This window comes from Petromyzon marinus, chromosome 10 (assembly GCF_048934315.1).
Source record: "Petromyzon marinus isolate PM22_M1 ecotype Great Lakes invasive population chromosome 10, UKy_Petmar_22M1.pri1.0, whole genome shotgun sequence".
In the NCBI taxonomy this organism is placed as follows: domain Eukaryota; kingdom Metazoa; phylum Chordata; class Hyperoartia; order Petromyzontiformes; family Petromyzontidae; genus Petromyzon; species Petromyzon marinus.
The window spans coordinates 15892819-15911844 of NC_133676.1; the positions used below are offsets into that span (position 1 = coordinate 15892819).

A 19026-nucleotide genomic window follows, 5' to 3' on the forward strand; every position below is an offset into this window, starting at 1 on the left:
ATTTATGATAGAATATAGTATCGTCATCAGTATGACATCAGTATACCAAGTTTGCAGTCGATACCACATTGGGAAGTGGGTTAAAATTGAGTTACAAGATTTGAGGATACAACAACGACAATAACAACAGAGTTAAAATAAAGCGTGTAATAAAAACTCTATTATGGATAATTAATATATATAAAATGCGGGCGGGGATTACGTGAAAAGTGGGCGGGGACCCGATCGAGGTGGGCGTGGCTATAGATGGTCTGGGCGGGGCGTGGAAGACGCGGGGGGAAAGGGGAGTGGGGGGGGGCGCCAAGTTCATAAGGATGGGGGTGGGGTGGAAGGGGGCAGTTTTTAACGCGACGTAAACATAGCGTCTGATTGGTGAATTATCCGCACGTGATGCAAATGGACCAATCGCAGCGCTCGGAGGCTGCCGTTATAAAGTCAACAGTCGCCGACGCCTCAGGGTTGCGGCGGTGTTGGAGGTGGCGGCGATGAAGACGCCGAAGACGCCGTGGCCGGCGATGGTGAGGTCCGCGTGGCGTTTCCGCTCTTGTCGCAGCGGGTCGGGGTTCTCACTCGAGCCCGTGCGCATCATTCGCTGCCCTTGTTGTTGTTGTGGGTGCGTGGGGAGCGCGCTGCGTTGCGAACCTCGGCCCGGCGATCCGAGTTCGATTCCCCGCTGACGGACACCCCTAAAGTCCTAAACCGTCGGTGACGGCTCGTCAGAGGCGGTACCTCGTGCTGTGGTGTGTGTAAACACCCCTGCTGGGGAGACAAAGGCGGCCGCGCGTGGTGGTGGTGTCCACCCCCCCCCCCCCCCCCTCGTGTGCCACGGTGCCGGCCTTCATTAGGTGCTACTCGCTAACAGCACTTGCCCCCACAACAACAAGCAGGCTACACGGGGGATCTTTGTCTTTGCGTCGTTGTTGTTGTTGTTCAGCGAGCACCTGCAGCTCGTCGTCTGTGTGTGTGTTTTATTAACAATTCCCTCCTGGCGGCAGCGAATTTGACCGCCACGTAACCTCCGAGGCTCGCTGATGATTGCCAGCACGGGCGAAGCCGCTTTGTGGATTACAACACACGCGCTTGCCAAGCAACGCTGACGGTTACCAGTGACTTTTATTTCTGGCGAAGCACATGGACTGTGTTTATTTAACAAAGACTTTGTTGTCACGCCGTGTAGCGCTGGTGGTTACAGTTGTGGGTGAAGCCGGATCGTGGTTGTTAGACTGACTCATGGATGGTGGTCACAAGTAATGGTTGTGGCTGGCTTGTATAGTTCACCCGCTTGTGCAATCGCGCCCATGATCGCCAGCAAGGCTAAAATAAAGGTGGCTTGTGATGTACACGCTTGGCGGGGGTGTGAGGATGGCACTGATGATTACTGATAGCGGCGAAGCTGGTTTGGCATGACTAATAGGATTCTACTTCTTCTTTGGTTCTTTCGGTAAAGTCGCGTAGAATGAGAATGATTTTACTTAACTGGTAACCACCAATATTACCAACCTGTCAACCCCTTATCAGTGCCCTACCTTATTACAGAACAATTCAGACCTTATTGGTCACCCCGTGCCCTCACAAATCTCAAAGTTCATCCTACAAAGTCCCATCGCAAGGGAGAAACACAAACAGACGACAACACCGAAGCAAATGTCTGGTAATGAAACGGCTGTACGCCGTATGGACCTGAAACCCCAATTTCCCTGTACAAGAATACGGGTTGGCAGCTATAAATATCGATTAAGCTATGTTTGTATAGTGTACCCTTCCCCTTGGAAACGACACGTAACTGATGACAACCAATTGGGGCGAATCGTATTAATAGTTCACAAAGTGGACATGTGCAACGGGGATATGATCCGCTCGTGGTCGGTCGGTCATCGTGAAGCTGGTTTGCATATTGAGCACTTGCCATTTAGGACTTCACTGACGAGCACCAACAAGGTCGAGACTCGATTTGTATAATGAAACAAGTGTCATTTAACGTGCCAATTACAGCGCTTCACCGATTAGCGCACACGATCGACTATCCAACAGCTGGTCGAGCTAACCGAGTAGTCATTGTATTCGCAGCAATGATGAACCCGGTAAGCGCCAAGTCGTTAATAGCACAAATGTGTCGAGGAGCTGAAGCTCCCGCCACGTGGAGCGGAGCGAAACGTCGGACACGGCGAGCCGTTAACAAGCGGTGCAACCCGAAACACATCCGGAGCGTTTATCCGGCACAATTGGTGACAACCTACGCGGTCGCTAACACAGTTGGTCACGTTACACTTGTGTTCAGTTGTGTGTGTTACAGTTGCGTTGATGATGATGATATGTGTGTGTGGATATAATAATGATGAAGCTGTTAACAGTTAGATATGGTGTGGTATGGTGGCGCTACTGAAGGACACCCCCCCCCCTCCTCCTTGATGGTGAAATGACGAGTCTTTCACATTCTTGGCACGCAAGTTAGCGATTCTGAAAATGTGCAAATGAAATGTTACTTAATTTTCGATTTAAAGCTTTCGTGACTGCAAGGATTCATCTTCTTTGGTTCTTTCGGTAAATTAACGTAGAATGAGAATAAAATAATAAATAAAATAACACAATAAAATTCTCACGACGTTTCGGCCACAACACAAGTGGCCTTCTTCAGGTGAAAGGAACAGACCTGTCGGGACGACAGAGCTTCAATGAACGTTGTTAAGATTCGTAGCGTCTTTTAAGCTGGTTTAGAGAAGTGAGCCACCTTGACAAAGGGGTTTACATATCAAACAGGATAATTTTAGCATTGAAATAGCTGAGTGATTAGCTCGTGACTGGTCATAGAAATAGCTATGTTAAAGTCAAAGCTTACACATCCACAGATTGATTTATAGTAGGTGCCTCTGTGGATGTGTAAGCTTTGACTTTAACATAGCTATTTCTATGACCAGTCACAAGCTAATCACTCGGCTATTTCAATGCTAAAATTCTCCTGTTTGATATGTAAACCCCTTTGTCAAGGTGGCTCACTTCTCTAAACCAGCTTTAAAGACGCTACGAATCTTAACAACGTTCACTGAAGCTCTGTCGTCCTGACAGGTCTGTTCCTTTCACCTGAAGAAGGCCACTTGTGTTGTGGCCGAAACGTCGTGAGAATTTTATTGTGTTATTTTATTTATTATTGTATTCTCATTCTACGTGACTTTACCGAAAGAACCAAAGAAGATGTTACTTAATAATATCGCATTAAGTTCTGAACGCTGGTGCTTAAAGAGCAGGCTGTTCTGTAGCTAGCCGACAGCATTGCAGTTTTTCCCGTTACTGTACCGTATACTCTATGCTGCATGATTGTTGTTGCCATGAAGGATTCCTTATTTGGTTACGTAACACTTTCGGCCTAGCTTAAATGGTACATAATGTGTACGTGTGCCTAGTTCATAGGTCTGGTTTGTAAAACAAATCTCGGACCACTCCTATCTAGGAAACTCCCTTCACTTGTGCAGACCAAAGTACTCGATATATATTTCGATTTGGGGCCGTCCATAAATGACGTCACGCGATTTTGGACGATTTTTTACCCACCCCCCCCCCATCGTCACACGGCGTCACAAAAAGTCAGACCCCCCCCTCAAATATGACATCACAAAGCTCTGCTCCCCCCCCCCCCCAAATATATAAAAAATGCTTCAAATCGCTTTAAACTATTGTATTGTCATTGTAGCACGTATTTAATGTACTGCTGCACTCTGATGTTGTAGGAGAAAACATTTATAAAAAAAAAGTCTTTAATACTGATAGGAACCTCCTGGTTACACCAACCCATGGGATTATTGTGTCCGTCGTGCATCCAAAAATGGGAGGGGTGGGGCTGGGTGGAGAGGGTGGGGGTGGATTGGGAGGGTGGGGGTGGATTGGGAGGGTGGGGCTGGGTGGGGAGGAGGGGCAGGGTGGGGAGGGGCTGGGTGGGGAGGAGGGGCTGGGTGGGGAGGGTGGGGCTGGGTGGGGAGGAGGGGCAGGGTGGGGAGGAGGGGCTGGGTGGGGAGGAGGGGCTGGGTGGGGAGGGTGGGGCTGGGTGGGGAGGGTGGGGCTGGGTGGGGAGGAGGGGCTGGGTGGGGAGGGTGGGGCTGAGTGGGGAGGGTGGGGCTGGGTGGGGAGGGTGGGGCTGGGTGGGGAGGGTGGGGCTGGGTGGGGAGGGTGGGGCTGGGTGGGGCTGGGTGGGGCTGGGTGGGGCTGGGTGGGGCTGGGTGGGGAGGGTGGGGCTGGGTGGGGCTGGGTGGGGAGGGTGGGGCTGGATGGGGGGTGGGAGGGGTGGGGCTGGGTGGGGAGGGGCTGGTCACCCCGTGGTGCCCTTATAAAACTCAACGTTTAACCTACTCACACCGCCTTGTGCCCACCCTCACAGTCGGGCATATTTGCGGAATACAACACGCCGCCGTTGACCCTGGCCATTGACCGAGCAACCCAACGTTCCTACCAGCTCCTTCCGCAGGAATGTGTTTAAGTAGAACGCGTTGTCTATATTTAAAGTTGCACATTTTGATGTGACGTCACATTTTTCAAACCCCCCCCCCCCTCGTCACACATCGTCACAAATGTCTGACCCCCCCCCCCCGGTGCGTGACGTCATTTATGGACGGCCCCTTTGAACATAGACTAAATGCTATACATTATGCATATGCAGGCCATGCATTTACTCGTGTTATTGCAAACATTTCTCTCTGTCCTTTTTTTAGTAACATTGGCTACGACGCTTTACTTGGGAGCACGTTTCAGGGTTTGCAATGAGAAGACCCCGTTAACGTAGCAGAGAGCGAGAGAGAAAAAAGCTCTGATTACAACATTTTGTTTACCGATTTCAGTCATGGCCTTCACTTGTTTGTTACAGCATGGTTGGTTGAATTGCTGTACTGTATTCTCTGGATTGATAAAAAAAACATTCCACCCCCTCTGTCTTTTAAAGTAAAAGTTTAAGGTGCATCCTAATTTTCGGAGCTTATAATCTGGAGAATACGATACATGTCATGTAATTGGCATTTATTTGCATGTACAGTATACGTGTTTTTATGAATAGTGTTGTCTTATGAGAGGCAGTTTGCGAGCGTTGGTTAGGACTCCACTGCAATCCCAGAACACGTGTTTTCGATTCCCAAGTTTGCACACGAGAAGAGACTCATCCGATCCTCTCCATGACTCTTCTCCAACATTGACTTGGCCAGAGATCAGTGGCTGGTACAGTATATCTATTATTATGATTGCTAAGGAGATAAAGATGGCTGGATGTTCTGCTGACCACACCACCCAAAAACCATCATTGTGCTGTAGCAGCATTTAATTTACAGAGCACTTGCAAATCCAGTTTAAACGCGGATTGGGGCATCCCAGAGTTTGGCTTTGTATCGTAGAGTTGGGATATCCGATTACTTAAGTACTAGATTTCCAATTCATATTTTAATAGCCCAAGGCGCAGTTGACCTCTAACTGGGATATGACATAACAACCTTTTGATTGTGATTGAAACGCTCGAACCTAGTCGGCCAGATTTCAACGCTTGAAAAATTGCCTGCAAATAAATGAAAATGAGATCTCTAAGCACACTTTCTTAATGAATATGAAGTTGCAAAACTCAATGAAATGTCACAATTCGGCAATTGAAAGTTATGAACCAATTTAGACATCTATTAACGTTTTGTCTCGTTTTTACTGGCTAGTTTGTATTGTTTCTCGTTTATCTAGCCACTTTAATTCCATTTGCCATCATGTAGAATTAATGTACAATTTGAGTACATCTTTAATAGTCACTTATGACATGTACAATTCAATGCACACATCATGAGCGTAATAAAAAAATTAGTTTGTTAATTATCACGTCTAGTCTCTCCAACTATCGTATTTTTAACATGGTGACCTTTGTAGTTGTAGAAGCTAAAATCGAGGATCTTTGTTATAAGTTGTTGACTTCAGGACTTTGTGAGAGGGAAAAAACCCTATTTAAGTAAAATGGCATCTACGCTTAACATTACATTGCTCAAGCTGGAGAAATATTCAACATCCTTATTCTGCCAATGTTGCATTGCGATTAAACGACACACACAAGATAATTTCAGCTAAAACAAGCAGCAGTAGTAAATTGATGCCCCTATCTGTATAATTGCAGGGGATACATGCCGTTCCTAGGTTACGATGTATTTGAACAACCTGCCACTAAAAGGAAGCTGTAAACGACTCATGTGTCTTTGTTATAAACCGTTAAGATGCATTTGCAACTGTTACGTTTGTTCTGGTAAACTAGGGCCATCTTGTGACATCGTGTTATTTCGCACAAGTGTAACCCTTGTGATCGGGCGTGACAAATAATGCAACTTTAATCCATAATATTTATCTTTTGTCAACGTGACACATTTTTTCCTGATTGGCCGTGTCGGGTGGTGGAGGGTTGCAACACATTTATAAATAACGCGATCTAACCCAAAAACCTTTATTACGAATAATATTTGTCGCGAAAGCCTACGTGTTAGAACGTGCCAATTCGTGACGAGTAAAGCACACCGGTTGGTTGGAGAGCAAAGCCACAACATTTACAATCGCCTCATCAGGCGACAGCCAGATTTGTGGAGAAATCCTCCTGTTTCGTTCCTTCAGACGATTATGGATGATATTGGTCACGAAAGCCTAGTGTTAAACCATACAACTTTGCTTTGCCAAAAGGAAACTGAGAGTTGTCACAGAGCTTTGAGTTTGTCGTCGTTTCTCAGTGATAACTGCACAAATGCATTCCACGTGGGTTCTGCTTGTTATGCAATCCATGTTATACTGTACCTCTGTTTATTACATCGAGTTCGTTACATAATTCACTTGAAATTTATTTATTTTGGGTGCAACTGCAGCCTTTGTCAGATCCTTTGAAACGTCTTTGACATGTATTCGGGCCCATTCAAACTACGGTCTTGTTGCAGTATTTTTATTTGTATGTTTTACATAATAAAACATTTGTGTAAAGACCATGTATGATGACGCATTGAGGCACTGTGGCAGTGTCTTGACAATTAATCAGATGCTCATTCATTATCATGTTGGTTGGGGTCGACTCAGCCTCTCATCATGTAATGTTCCCATGATTTGACTGGTTGCTGCTGCTTAGGGATTGTGGAGTGTTAACCATTCATTGATTCAGGATTAAGCATGGAGACACCATTGTGAATTTTAAGTCACTTTCACCAACATTGAGATCCGACGAGGTTCTCTAAAGCAGCAAATTATTGCATGCATGAGACAGGACGACTGTGGCCAGTAAACAACGATACAACGTGTACAGTAGACTTGTCGATCCATCTGTATGGGATTTTGAAATATCTCACCCCACCTAAGTTGGAGTTTACTCGCAGTGTTTGGAGATCTTGTCCTAGTTGACAGTCAATTGTGCCAGAGGTGAATTGGCATTTTTGTCGCCATAATTTCCAGAGTAGTCCATTCAAACTTGTCATTGGCATGGATTTATCATACAGTTCTCCATTGGAAAAAAAATACGTTTTGCTGGCTGGCTTCCTAGCTGGCTGGCACACGTGCGTGATGACGTCACCACGCACACCTACCTGGTAATAGTCCCATTTCTATAGCGCTTTTCATCAAGGATCTCAAAGCGATGTACAGGACAGTAGTAACAGACACTCAGCATAAAACGTATATAAATACATTTGAAGGATAATTTACTAAATGAACAAAAAAGTATAATAAGCGGAAGCGTAAAAATAGGTTTTAAGTCCCATTTTTTAAATGTCCACAGACTCGGAGATCCCTCTGATATCTCGTGGAAGAGCATTCCATAGCCTGGGGGCTACACGGGGGAAAGCTCGGTCACTCATAGACCGAAATCTCGACCTGAGAATCCCCAGATATTAGGGACCTTAAGGAGACATGGGTGCAGCATGGCAATGGTGTCGGCTGAGGCAAGATGGGTCACTGCTTTGTAAGTTAGCAATATGATTTTAAACTGTATTCTATGTGAAACTGGAAGCCAATGTAGGGAGGCCAAAACGGGCGTAATATGATGTGAAGAAGGTGTTCTAGTGAACACCCGAGCAGCCGCATTTTAAACATGCTCCAAATTGATCAGCACCTTCTTAGCCACGCCAGAGACTGAGAAATTACCATAGTCTATGCGAGATGAGATGAAGGCATGGACCAGCTTTTCTGCATCTGAGGCAGAGAGAAGCGATCAGATACGGGAGATATTCTGAAGATGGAAAAATTAAGTCTGATCTTTTTTATATATGCCTTAAAGGATAATGTGGGATCAGATGCCCCCTGGATTTGTGGCTTCCTGTGCCAAACTGATTACATAACCGTCTCGTAATGTTGAAGGGTGCAGATTATTTATTAAGTTGGTGCGGTGACCCAATGAGTATCACCATTCAATTAGAGAGAGTTTTGTTGCAACCAACTTTTGATGGAAGCCACCGCCAAAGTAAGCATGGAGGCAGAAAAAGGGATATCGGACTCAGTATGCAAGTAAAACAAATTTTTAAATCTAGAATTTAAACAATTTTCCAGAGCAAATGACCCAGTGGGACCATATGAATCCAAAGAGAAGAGGGCCAAGAACTGAACCCTGAGGAACCCCAAATGAAACATGGCTGGGAGCAGATTTAATATCTCCCATGGATACAAACTGTTCCCAATTAACTAAATAAGATCTGAACCAACGGAGAACAGTTCCTAAAAGCGCCATGATGCTTTCCAAGCGAATAGTCAAGATGTCATGATCGATGGTGTCAAAGGCTGAACTCAGATCCAGCAAAGCAAGAATACTGTGTGAGCCAGAGTCAGGAGCGATCAAAAGGTCGTTCACCACTTTAACCAGAGCTGTCTCAATGGGCGTGTCCAGCCCTGAACTCTGACTGAAATGGATCCAAAAAAATCAGGACAAATGGTGGTTCAACTGCAAGGCAACCAGGCGTTCAAGGACCCGCATTACACAACCTTCAGCTAATTCGTGTGCGTGCTGACGTCCCCCCTTCCCCCTCCCTCATGCCTGCAGGACATGCTGGCTTTGAGTGTTGAAAATACACAATAGGAGCCAGTTGGTTTTGGAGCTTCAGAAGAGTTGCAAAAGCCATCCCAATCCATACTGAAACTAGATCCCTAAAATAATAATTGCTTTCGTGTCACTTTTGGACCCATTGGAAGCGGGACAAGTTCAGAAACCAGCCAGAACTCTACCTTCGAGCGGGATGCGCTAGTTATGGATGACAGCTTCATGAGTGCCGTGAATGCTGGTCCCTGTGTTCTTGTTGCTGCTGCTGTGCAAAGTAATTGTGAGAAATAGCGTGCAGGAAGATACAAAACGGGCAGAGCAAATTAAATATTCATAGCGCCTGCAGCCGTGCACCTGGCCGTTCCCAGTTGGGTTGCCCTAACTCGCTGTTGGCTAGAATAATGATGGCTTAAGTGTCTGGAGGTCTTGTGTACTTGGCACTGAGTAAATGTGAATCAAAGCATTTGTGTATAAGCTAAATCCAGGCGGTGTATTGCATGTGTGGACATTGTTCAAGCGGAGCTGCTATGTTTGCTTCTAAAACTGTTTGCCCTCTTGTGTTTTTGTATTTAATCAGGTGGTGTTGTGGCAGAGCGTTCAACCTACAATCAGATGGTCGTTAGTTCAAACTCTGGTCAAGGATTGCCTTAACCCACCTTCCTTCAAGGTCAATCAAATATAAGTGGTCATCCTTTTGGGAGTCTCTTCCCCCTCGGTTACATTGGGGAAACAAAGCGACATGTCTCAGACCGTGTTCGTGAACATAAGGCAGATTTGAAACACGGTATGACCAATACTTCTGCCGTGGCTGATCATTATTTTAATGCGGCTGGCTCACACGAAATTGATTTCTTTAAGACGATGGTACTTTGCAAGCCGACTGGCTATCAACAAAACTCGTTCATGAAGCCATCCATATATACAGACACAGAGACAATTTCAACCGAGAGGAAGGTTACAGACTCGGCATCAACCACTTTGACTTGTGCTTTCTTAATCTTTGGATCTTTCGGTAAAGTCACGTATAAATAAGACATGATAAAATAACATAATAGCGTACGACGTTTCGGTTGCAACACAAGCAGCCATCATCAGGTACAGAAGAGCTAAATTTACGAGAGAGGGGAAACATATAACCCCAGATGTATACACAGACACCCAAGTAGGGGGAACTAACACAGACACAACAGGGGACACAGAGAGAGAAGCATACCAAACAGACAGGGTTTAGCAGAATTTGGAAACCATATAAAGCAACACAGACGGTCGGTCAAAACACAATTAACGCATAGCCTGGTTGATTACGCTATTTCAAAGATTGCTAAATTGCAAGTTAAGTATGAAATTTAAGATACAGATGGCACACACACATAGACATTCAAGTAGAGCGGACCAGCACAGGTACAAGCACACAGTGAAGTCGCCTTAAATAGGCAGAGAAGGCAAGGCTGAGAGACAATGGGACATATTAGCATGAGAAGGCAAGGCTCTTTTCTTGTCGATCAACCTTCACCGTCAGCAGTGTGTGTGGAGCGTGGTGCAGGGATTTTTGCTGCTGCATTGGCATTCTGCTGCATTGGCACTGCGTGCACCGCCCATGCTCCTGGTGCTGTTGATACACTTGGGCTACTTCGCCCGTCCCCAGACCTTTATAAACAGTTAGCCTTTAGAGGCTGACTCCTTTGCCTGATGACGACCGCTTGTGTTGCAATCGAAACGTCTGAGCCCATTGACCTTCAATTTCACCCATAGCTGTATATTTATTGTCCTCTGCATGCCCGGATTTGTTTTGTTGTAATATAAATATGTTGGATGATATAGACATTCACATTGCGTATCTGTACTCAGCCTGGGACTTATTGTTCCTGTACTCGCTGAATAAAACAGAAAAATTTGAGGAATTAATTAGTCATCCACTCCACGATTTCATTCATTTTCAAAATTTGTAGTCATGTTCCCCCTTGTGCTTCATGTACAATTTGTAGTGGTATGAATCTATTAAATCAGTAGTGATATAAAAACAATTGTATATGACCAGCATATCAGTTGAACGTAACCTCCTACATGCTCAATAATATTCTCGTGTAAGGAGCGTAGCTGTCTATTTTCACTGTCGAATTGTTACATCCTTACTTCACGCTATTTAACACGTAGGCTTTCGCGGCCAATATCATCCATAATAGAAGTTTTTGGGTTAGATCGCGTAAAAATATGAATGTGTCGTTAAAACCCGCCACCACCCAACACAGCCACTGGTAAGGGTTGTCACGTACACAGAACTTGCCATCATCATCATTAGACCTTTGCCAGTACCAAAATATAAGAATAGGGTTTTCCCCCTTTTTTCTGGCAACAAAACTGAAACTTTTTTTTTACATACCAATTCTTCTCTAGTACAGCACACCGGTGTGTTGGACTCGTGACAAATTGGTATGTTCTGTTTACGTAACAACCCTTACTCGTGGCTGTGTCGGGTGGTGGCGGGTTTTAACGACACTTTTATATATTTACGCGATCTAACCCAAAAACGTATATTATGGATTCACGTTATTTAATGTGCGATTCACAACCGTGCTATGTTACAATATAACGGGAATGCAGTCGATTTAGACGTGTTTTAGTCCACGGATTTATACCAGTACATTTTTACGGAAAGCAGGGTGACCTACTTAATATGTTATAGGACCTCCAGGGACTATGGGTCACTTGGCACACACAAACAAGATTCGAATAAACACTAACCACTCTCTAACTTTCCATCGTTTTCCATCCATACGGGGATCGAGTGTTGCCCCCTTAGGTGGGTTTCCCCGGGGGCTCTGGTTTCCTCCCACGCTTGTAATGACCCTCTTGTAAAAAAGCCCCAAGGACTCTGTCATATTCTTTATATATATTGTTGGTGGTAAGTGTGCAGATCTTGGTAAGCAAAAAAAAAAAGCTGTCTTTTCTCTCCATATTTTGTCCCAATTGTGCGATCAGCATCAATTCATAAGATAAAAAGAATTCAAGCAGAGCAGCCACCAAAGCTGGTGTAATTCCAATAATTATCAGTGTTTCGCAGAAATGCATACCCAGTCTCTCGACCTTTCCCCGAGTCTGATCACTCACGGGAATGTGCGATTGAGTACTCTTTTTTTTCCCCCATTAAACTCCGCCCTGTTTTCTGTTGCTGCCCCATATAAGTGGCTGCATAGGCAGTGTAACGATTAACTTACACTTCCTCTTGGTTTGGAGTCGGGGTGCCTGCAATCCTTTAAACGTGAGTCGAGTCTTCGTAGTAACCACATAATATGACACACGACATGTTTAATTTGAATGTAAAAAGTATATATACGCTTTAACTTTTGTCGCAGTTTACAGTCGTGTTATTTGGTTCTAGCGGAGTGGGGCTGCGGTTATGGCACGTGGTTTGTAATTGGAAACATTTAAGATTAACCTGTTGGGGTTCCATGTCCTTTGTCGCACTCGGATCAATACATCAGTTGCAACGTTTTGGGAAGTCAACAGTTGTTGGCCAGGTCGCTTGTGAAAGTTAAGTTAATACTTTAGTGGGCTTTACCTGGTAAGATAAAAAAAATATTTGTATATATTTAAGTGATTTGTTTACCTTTCCTATACTTTGCACTCCTATTGTGCTTTTGTATTTTTGTTGGTATAATGTTCTTACTCACCCTTACTGGACATCTGTGAAAAAGAGTTGTAGCTCATTGGATTCCTCCAGGATAAATAATTATTCCGATGCTGTATGATTAATGTCCTGTGAACCAGAAACGGCAATGCCCCCACCCTCATTTTATACGGACACCACCTTAACTTGGATTTTGTAAAAAAAAAAAAATGCGTTTGTACTTTATGCTCTTTGGTTCTTTCGGTAAAGTCACGTAGGTATAAAATAAAACAAATCGCGACGTTTCGATCGCAACACAAGCGGTCGTCCTCAGGCGTAAAAAATATAATCCAGCAGTGGAACTGCTGAACCAGCGAGAGAGCTGTTACAACAAGGAGGTTATAGATGTGGCGATGGGCAAGCAAGCGGGGTCTGAGCTGGAAAGGAATTCCATCCACGGACGCAAGCACGTCAGTTGTGTTAACGGGGGAGATTAGGGGGAGAGGGATTAGGGAGGGAGATTAGCATTAATGAGCTTCCGTCGCCGCATAAGAGTATCATGCCCGCATATGAGCACAACAGCAGTGTTAATGAGAGATGAGCACCATGAGAGTGTTGTACTTTATTGAACGTGTATAATATTATTTGAGGCCTGAACTCATTTCAACATGCCCATTTTAATTTTACCTGAGCGTCTTTATGCCCATACCTTCGGATAATTAATACAAATGTATGTGTTTGTGCCAAACGCAGTGTTGCAAGCATATTCCAGTATGATGCACAAATGCAATGATGTATCTACGCTTACCATAAGTTCCTCGTGTGTAATGAAAGCTGTAATTTCTCGGTTGGAGACCTGTGTCCCAGGCTTGAGTCGTGCTCCCCCACCAATAGGTGATCTTCGTATTTTCCATCATACAGTATTGATAATGGCTATTGATTCTTATTCCTGTCGTGGGGTTCATCATGACTGTCGTATTGTTTTGGTTTTAATAAAGACCCATCTTAATTCACAAGGTGCAACAATTGTATTACATTGTTGTAACCCAGCTGGGTTGTTGGAAGAGTGGTTGTCCTATCTATATAATGGCCCTGCCATAGGAATGTAGAATTCCACTCTTGGTTTATGGCTGCCAATCATTGTTTGACCACATCATCGCCAACATACACATTTTTAATGAAACTAGCCATAGCTAAATAATGGAAATTCATGATGAGTTATGAATGCCACTTCCACTAGCTCACCTGCAGAATAAACATTGTTTCTCAGTTACCTGTCATCCATTTGAATTAAACCGTAATTTGTTGAGAATGTTGAGAGTACTGCATCTATGCATCTCTGCTATTTTAATGTCAGAGGACACTATGGTCCTTTGTGGGACTGACACGACTGCCAAAAAACATGACATCCTGAAATATGTTCCTTCTGTGTTCACATTCCCCGTATAGTCTTGTGCTTTATAATTAAATATATGTCTTGTTTAAAGAACGCCTTACAATTGCCAATCAATAAGTTGTTTTGTTGTTTATTTAATTTCTTTATTTAAACACAGCTAAGCAACTACAATGGCCCAGCTAAAGTGTGCCCTGCAACCTGACACACCACAGGCATGATATGCCAGGCAGCTTTACACATTGAAACTATGAGGGGAAATGAATGTGTATTGTAATTGAATATGTTCTGTATTGCACTAAAGCCGGATGGTACTGTGGTAGGAGTGCTTGACTCACAGGAGTGATTTGCACGTGTGAGAAAACACAAAGCACTCTGAGAAAACAGTGGATAACACTCCCAGAGGCTTGCACATATGGGTTCACGTATGCATGTTGAACTTCTTTCGCACTGTACGTAGCCAACCGTGCTAATTGCTGGAGTGGGGCATGGGCAACAAACTAAACGCAAGAAGCAGTTCTGTGTGGTGCTGTCGAATACTTCCCGTACCTCCGATTATCACGGTGCAAAAGAAGTTGAGCATGCATGCTAGACACCTCACAATATTGTACAGTGGAAGTTTTACAAATCAATGTGACACATTGATCCATCAACCTTTGCTCACAGAGCACACGGGCTTACAGCAACAACAATAACGCCATTGACCATGGGAGGCTGGTGGTGTGGTGCCACTAACGGTTGTGTGTTTGTTTTGTGCAGATGCCGGCTTTTGCGGATCAAAAGGTCCACATGAAGGATCCAGCACGCGTGCAACAGATCGTGGATTGCCTCATCAGTGGTGGCCCCAAAAAGCTACAGGTAATGGCCAGATTAGAGACCTGCTCCGATTTTAATTGTTGTGTACCACCTCTCAATCAATGCTCTGGCAAATTGAATTCCGTGTTGGCAATGTGGCCATACAAGAGTTGTCCTCATTTTTACTTGACATGTTTCTGTGACTATCAATCCAAACATCCACGCTTTTGTTCCTCATATCCACGCGAAGATGCATGGATAATCGTGGATGAATTTTCCAACGCTTCTGGGTTAATTATGTTGTCGGCACTTTCGTTCGGACAACTTGATTAGTTTAAAACCTTCCGCAACTACTGCCGAGGAACTCCTATCCGTGGATATAAACCCATCCATCCCCATCGTCATCATTGTGGCTGCTCATCCCGATGGAATAACTGGACAACCTGACCGCTTTTGACCACGAGCCGACCCGATAGGATACGGTGAACAAGGAAGCTCCCATCTGTCTTTACAGGGAGCTGTTGTCTCTTTTGTCACATGTGACGTGATTCGTTGCTTGGTGTTTTACACTTCGCTTGTGTCAATCTTGATTTTAAGCTTTCGTGACTGCAGGAATCCATATTCTTTGGTTCTTTCGGTAAAGTCACGTAGAGGAGAACTGCCGTGTTTGTTTCACCTGATTGTGGTTGCTTGGGTTGCGATCGAAACGTCGTGTTCTATTAAATTTCTATCTACGTGACTTTACCGAAAGAACCAAAGACTACGCTTGTGCTACAAGTCTATCAGAGAAATGGCTTCTGAAAGACAAGATTATTCTTCCATAAACCAGCTATGGGTCCAGGTTCTATTGCTCAGCGCATATTTTAACTCTGCGGCAATGGCTTGCTGGCCAATCAACCATTAAGATCTTTTGTATGTCTTTATGAAGTCATGAGGATGTTCTTTTGCTTTTAAAAGACATTTTTCTACTTGAAGTTCCTCTTCATCATCACGTGCCCCTGATCTTGTTCGCTCATTTTTCCAGGTGAAAAAGAGTAAATATAGCAATCGTTATAAAAAACATTGACAGTGTTCCTAATGTACCGTCGTACTTACAGCTTCTAGAAGTTCGCAGCCATTTAAATTCCTCGGTTGTGTTATTTAAGACAAAAGGACCACTCTGTTTCTTCATTATACAACCACGTTATGTAAAGAAGAGACAGCGACATGTAGGGGCGTGTGGTGTTGTTTTGCAAGCCACTAGCTCGGGTGAACATTGGCACACTGTCTGGCTGCATTCCAGAGAGCAAGGCTAAAGAGGTCGATACTATCTTCTTTGGTTCTTTCGGTAAAGTCGCGTAGAATGAGAATAAAATAATAAATTGATAAAATAAAAACGACTTTCATTGCTCAATATAATTTATAATCGATGTACAATGCACTGAATTTGTGTTTAATACACGATCGGTATGGATTACAGCATTAGAGAATACTCTTTGGTTCTATTCGGTAAAGTCACGTAGGTAAAAAATAAAACAACAAAATTCTCACGACGTTTCGGCCACAACACAAGCGGCCTTCATCAGGTGAAGGGACGAGACTGTCTGGAGGACAGTGTTGGAGCGAAAAAGCCATGCTCAGATCGCGACCTTTAAGCTGTGTGAGAAGAAACAAAGCGCCTTGACAAAGAAATTAGCATAGAATTTAGCATTGAAATAGCTGAGTGATTAGCTTGTGACTGGTCACAGAAATAGCTATGTTAAAGTCAGAGCATACACATTCACAGAGGCACCTAGTACAAATCAAACAGGAGAATTTAGCATTGAAATAACTAGGAGAATTTAGCATTGAAATAACTGAGTGATTAGCTTGTGACTGGTCACAGAAATGGCTATGTTGAAGTCAAAGCCTACACATCTGAGCTATTCACAGTAACTGGGTATACACTACAATATATAATGAATACTATATAGTGAACCAATAAAAAACTAAAATATAAATTACCTCAATGTTATCAATAAACTCTATATATTCTCCAATCAGCTAAGCTACCAACAATAAGTCGTTATATATCACAATGCTATATGGCGAAAAAATGGGTGGATTCTTACCCTCAACTTTAGCAACACGGATAGCTACGGGCCCCGTTCAGACGGACGAGTTCATCCATGGTCGGAACAGAGGAGGGGGAGACAGACAGCTGCGAGGCGCTGTTATACTCCATGTTGTAAACCATACCATTAACCGTGGTGTGAGAGGTATTAAGAGTCAATGCCAGCGAAAGAGCTGCGGTCTGAAGGTCATCGTAAAATACAATTAATTAAGAATGGAAATGGTTTAAAACATCTTTCCAATGGTTACTAAGCCAGAATCCATCTTCTCGGTTGAAATTGTCTCTGTGCTTGTATATGTGAATGGCCTCATGAACGAATCTCTCATGGTAGCCGGTTGGTTTGCAAAGAACCTCCGTCTTGAAGAAGTCAATGTCATGTGAGCCCACTGAATTATAACAGTGATCTGCCACGGCAGAGGAGTTCGTTCTATCGTGTTTCAAGTCTGCTTTATGTTCGCGGATGCGGTTCGAGATATGTCGTTTTGTTTCTCCAATGTAGCTACTACCACAGAGGCACTTTAATTTGTAAACGCCCGGGTACTGTATATCTGGAACAGCATCTTTTACAGATGAACTAGATCACGGATTTTATGTACTGTGTTGAATCGGACCTGGATCTCGTGTTTATTCAGGATTTTGGAGATCTTTTTAGTGACCCCTGCAATGTAGGGTAAGGTGATGGTTTTGAGTGGCTCCACAAGAGGATCCTTCTTCATGACTGGAGTGATGGCTTTGCAGATTGTGTAGTCGGAGTAACCATTAGCCCTGAGAGCCTGGTGTACGTGCTTGAGTTCACTGGTAATGTGTTCCTGGTCGGAAATGCATTGGGCTCTATGGTATAGAGTCTTGATGAGGAAGTTCTTCTGGGATGGATGGTGGTGGGAATCCGGTTTCAAGTAAGCATCTGTATGGGTAGCTTTCCTGTAGACAGAGTGGCTCATTGAACCATCATGTCTCCTTTTAATTAAGACATCCAAAAAGGGTAGTTTGCCATCTTTTTCGACCTCCATGGTAAATCTGATGGCTGGGTGTATGGAATTGATGTGGTCGTGGAATTGGTCTAGAGCAGGCTGGCCATGTGGCCAGATGACAAAGGTGTCATCCACGTACCTCTTCCATAAGGTCGGGCGTAGAGTGGCAGTCTGCATGGCGTCAGTTTCAAATTTTTCCATGAATACGTTGACTACAACCGGAGATAGGGGGGAGCCCATTGGGGTGCCCTCAGTTTGTTTGTAGAAAGTTCCATTCCAGGTGAAGTATATGTTGATTAAGCAATGTCTCACCAGGGGGGGTACATCAGTATGCAGTCTTTGATGAACCAGGTCTTCAATGATAGCGATGGTGTCAGGTACCGGGACTTTGGTGAACAAGGACACCACATCAAAACTGACAAGCAGGTCGTCTGGGGACAGGGAAATGCCTTTGATTGTCGATACCAGGTGAGTAGAATTTAGTACCGCAGAGGTGGTTTTTCCAGTGAAAGGTCGCAGTATATCAGCAAGAAAACGTGCCAATTTATAGGTGGAGGAGTTGATAGTTGAGACGATGGGACGAAGGGGTGTATCTTCTTTGTGTATCTTTGGAAGGCCGTATACTAATTCATATCTGTAAATAATGAGAAAACCCCCGCACAGAAAAGAAAATGCAAACCATCACAACAGAGGTCAGCACACTGACTTTAATCATAGCTTTTTAAAATGTGTGGCCCGGAGAAGGTTTTTCTTAGATTTGACGTGCCAAATGTTGGGCTTAAAGCATATGTGCAATGTACATGTTTCTGTATCCTTATACATCGCTCTGAGGTAGCTCGATGGTCGAGTGGGATCATGAGTAAGCTTTTGAGCCAACTTGTCTGAGCACCAGCTATTAATGAGACATTTTGAGATCCTGGGTGCATTTGAGCAACTCAATTTGTGCCTTCCGTATCATCTAAATCATTTGATTTGATGTATAACAAAAAATATCCAAGTAAAAGCCTGTTTGTATGCAAATGGTGGGCACTCGCATCCGTTGGTAGCCGTAAACCAGTGGTGGAAATTCCACGTTCCAATGGCAGTAGCCATCATCTCATTTGGACCACCATCCGCTTATCTTCTCACAAAATTGGTTTTCCAGGAGGTAAGTTGGGGATCGGTCAGCACTGT

General features: G+C 44.1%; 1 protein-coding gene across 4 annotated transcripts in view; it reads left to right on the forward strand.

The window, feature by feature from the left end:
* The first annotated feature begins 380 nt into the window (after positions 1-380).
* LOC116940832 (cytosolic 5'-nucleotidase 3-like) overlaps positions 381-19026 on the forward strand; it is a 29886-nt gene continuing 11240 nt past the window's right edge. The window contains exons 1-3 of one of the 4 annotated variants that reach the window (XM_032951064.2): positions 420-518; positions 9573-9662; positions 14755-14853. In XM_032951064.2, coding sequence (XP_032806955.1) covers positions 486-518; positions 9573-9662; positions 14755-14853 — 222 coding nt within the window. In that variant the 5' untranslated portion in view covers positions 420-485. Of the gene's footprint in view, positions 524-9572; positions 9663-12173; positions 12255-14754; positions 14854-19026 lie in introns of those variants that run through there. The other 3 variants (XM_032951066.2, XM_032951067.2, XM_032951068.2) reach the window with 3 other exon arrangements.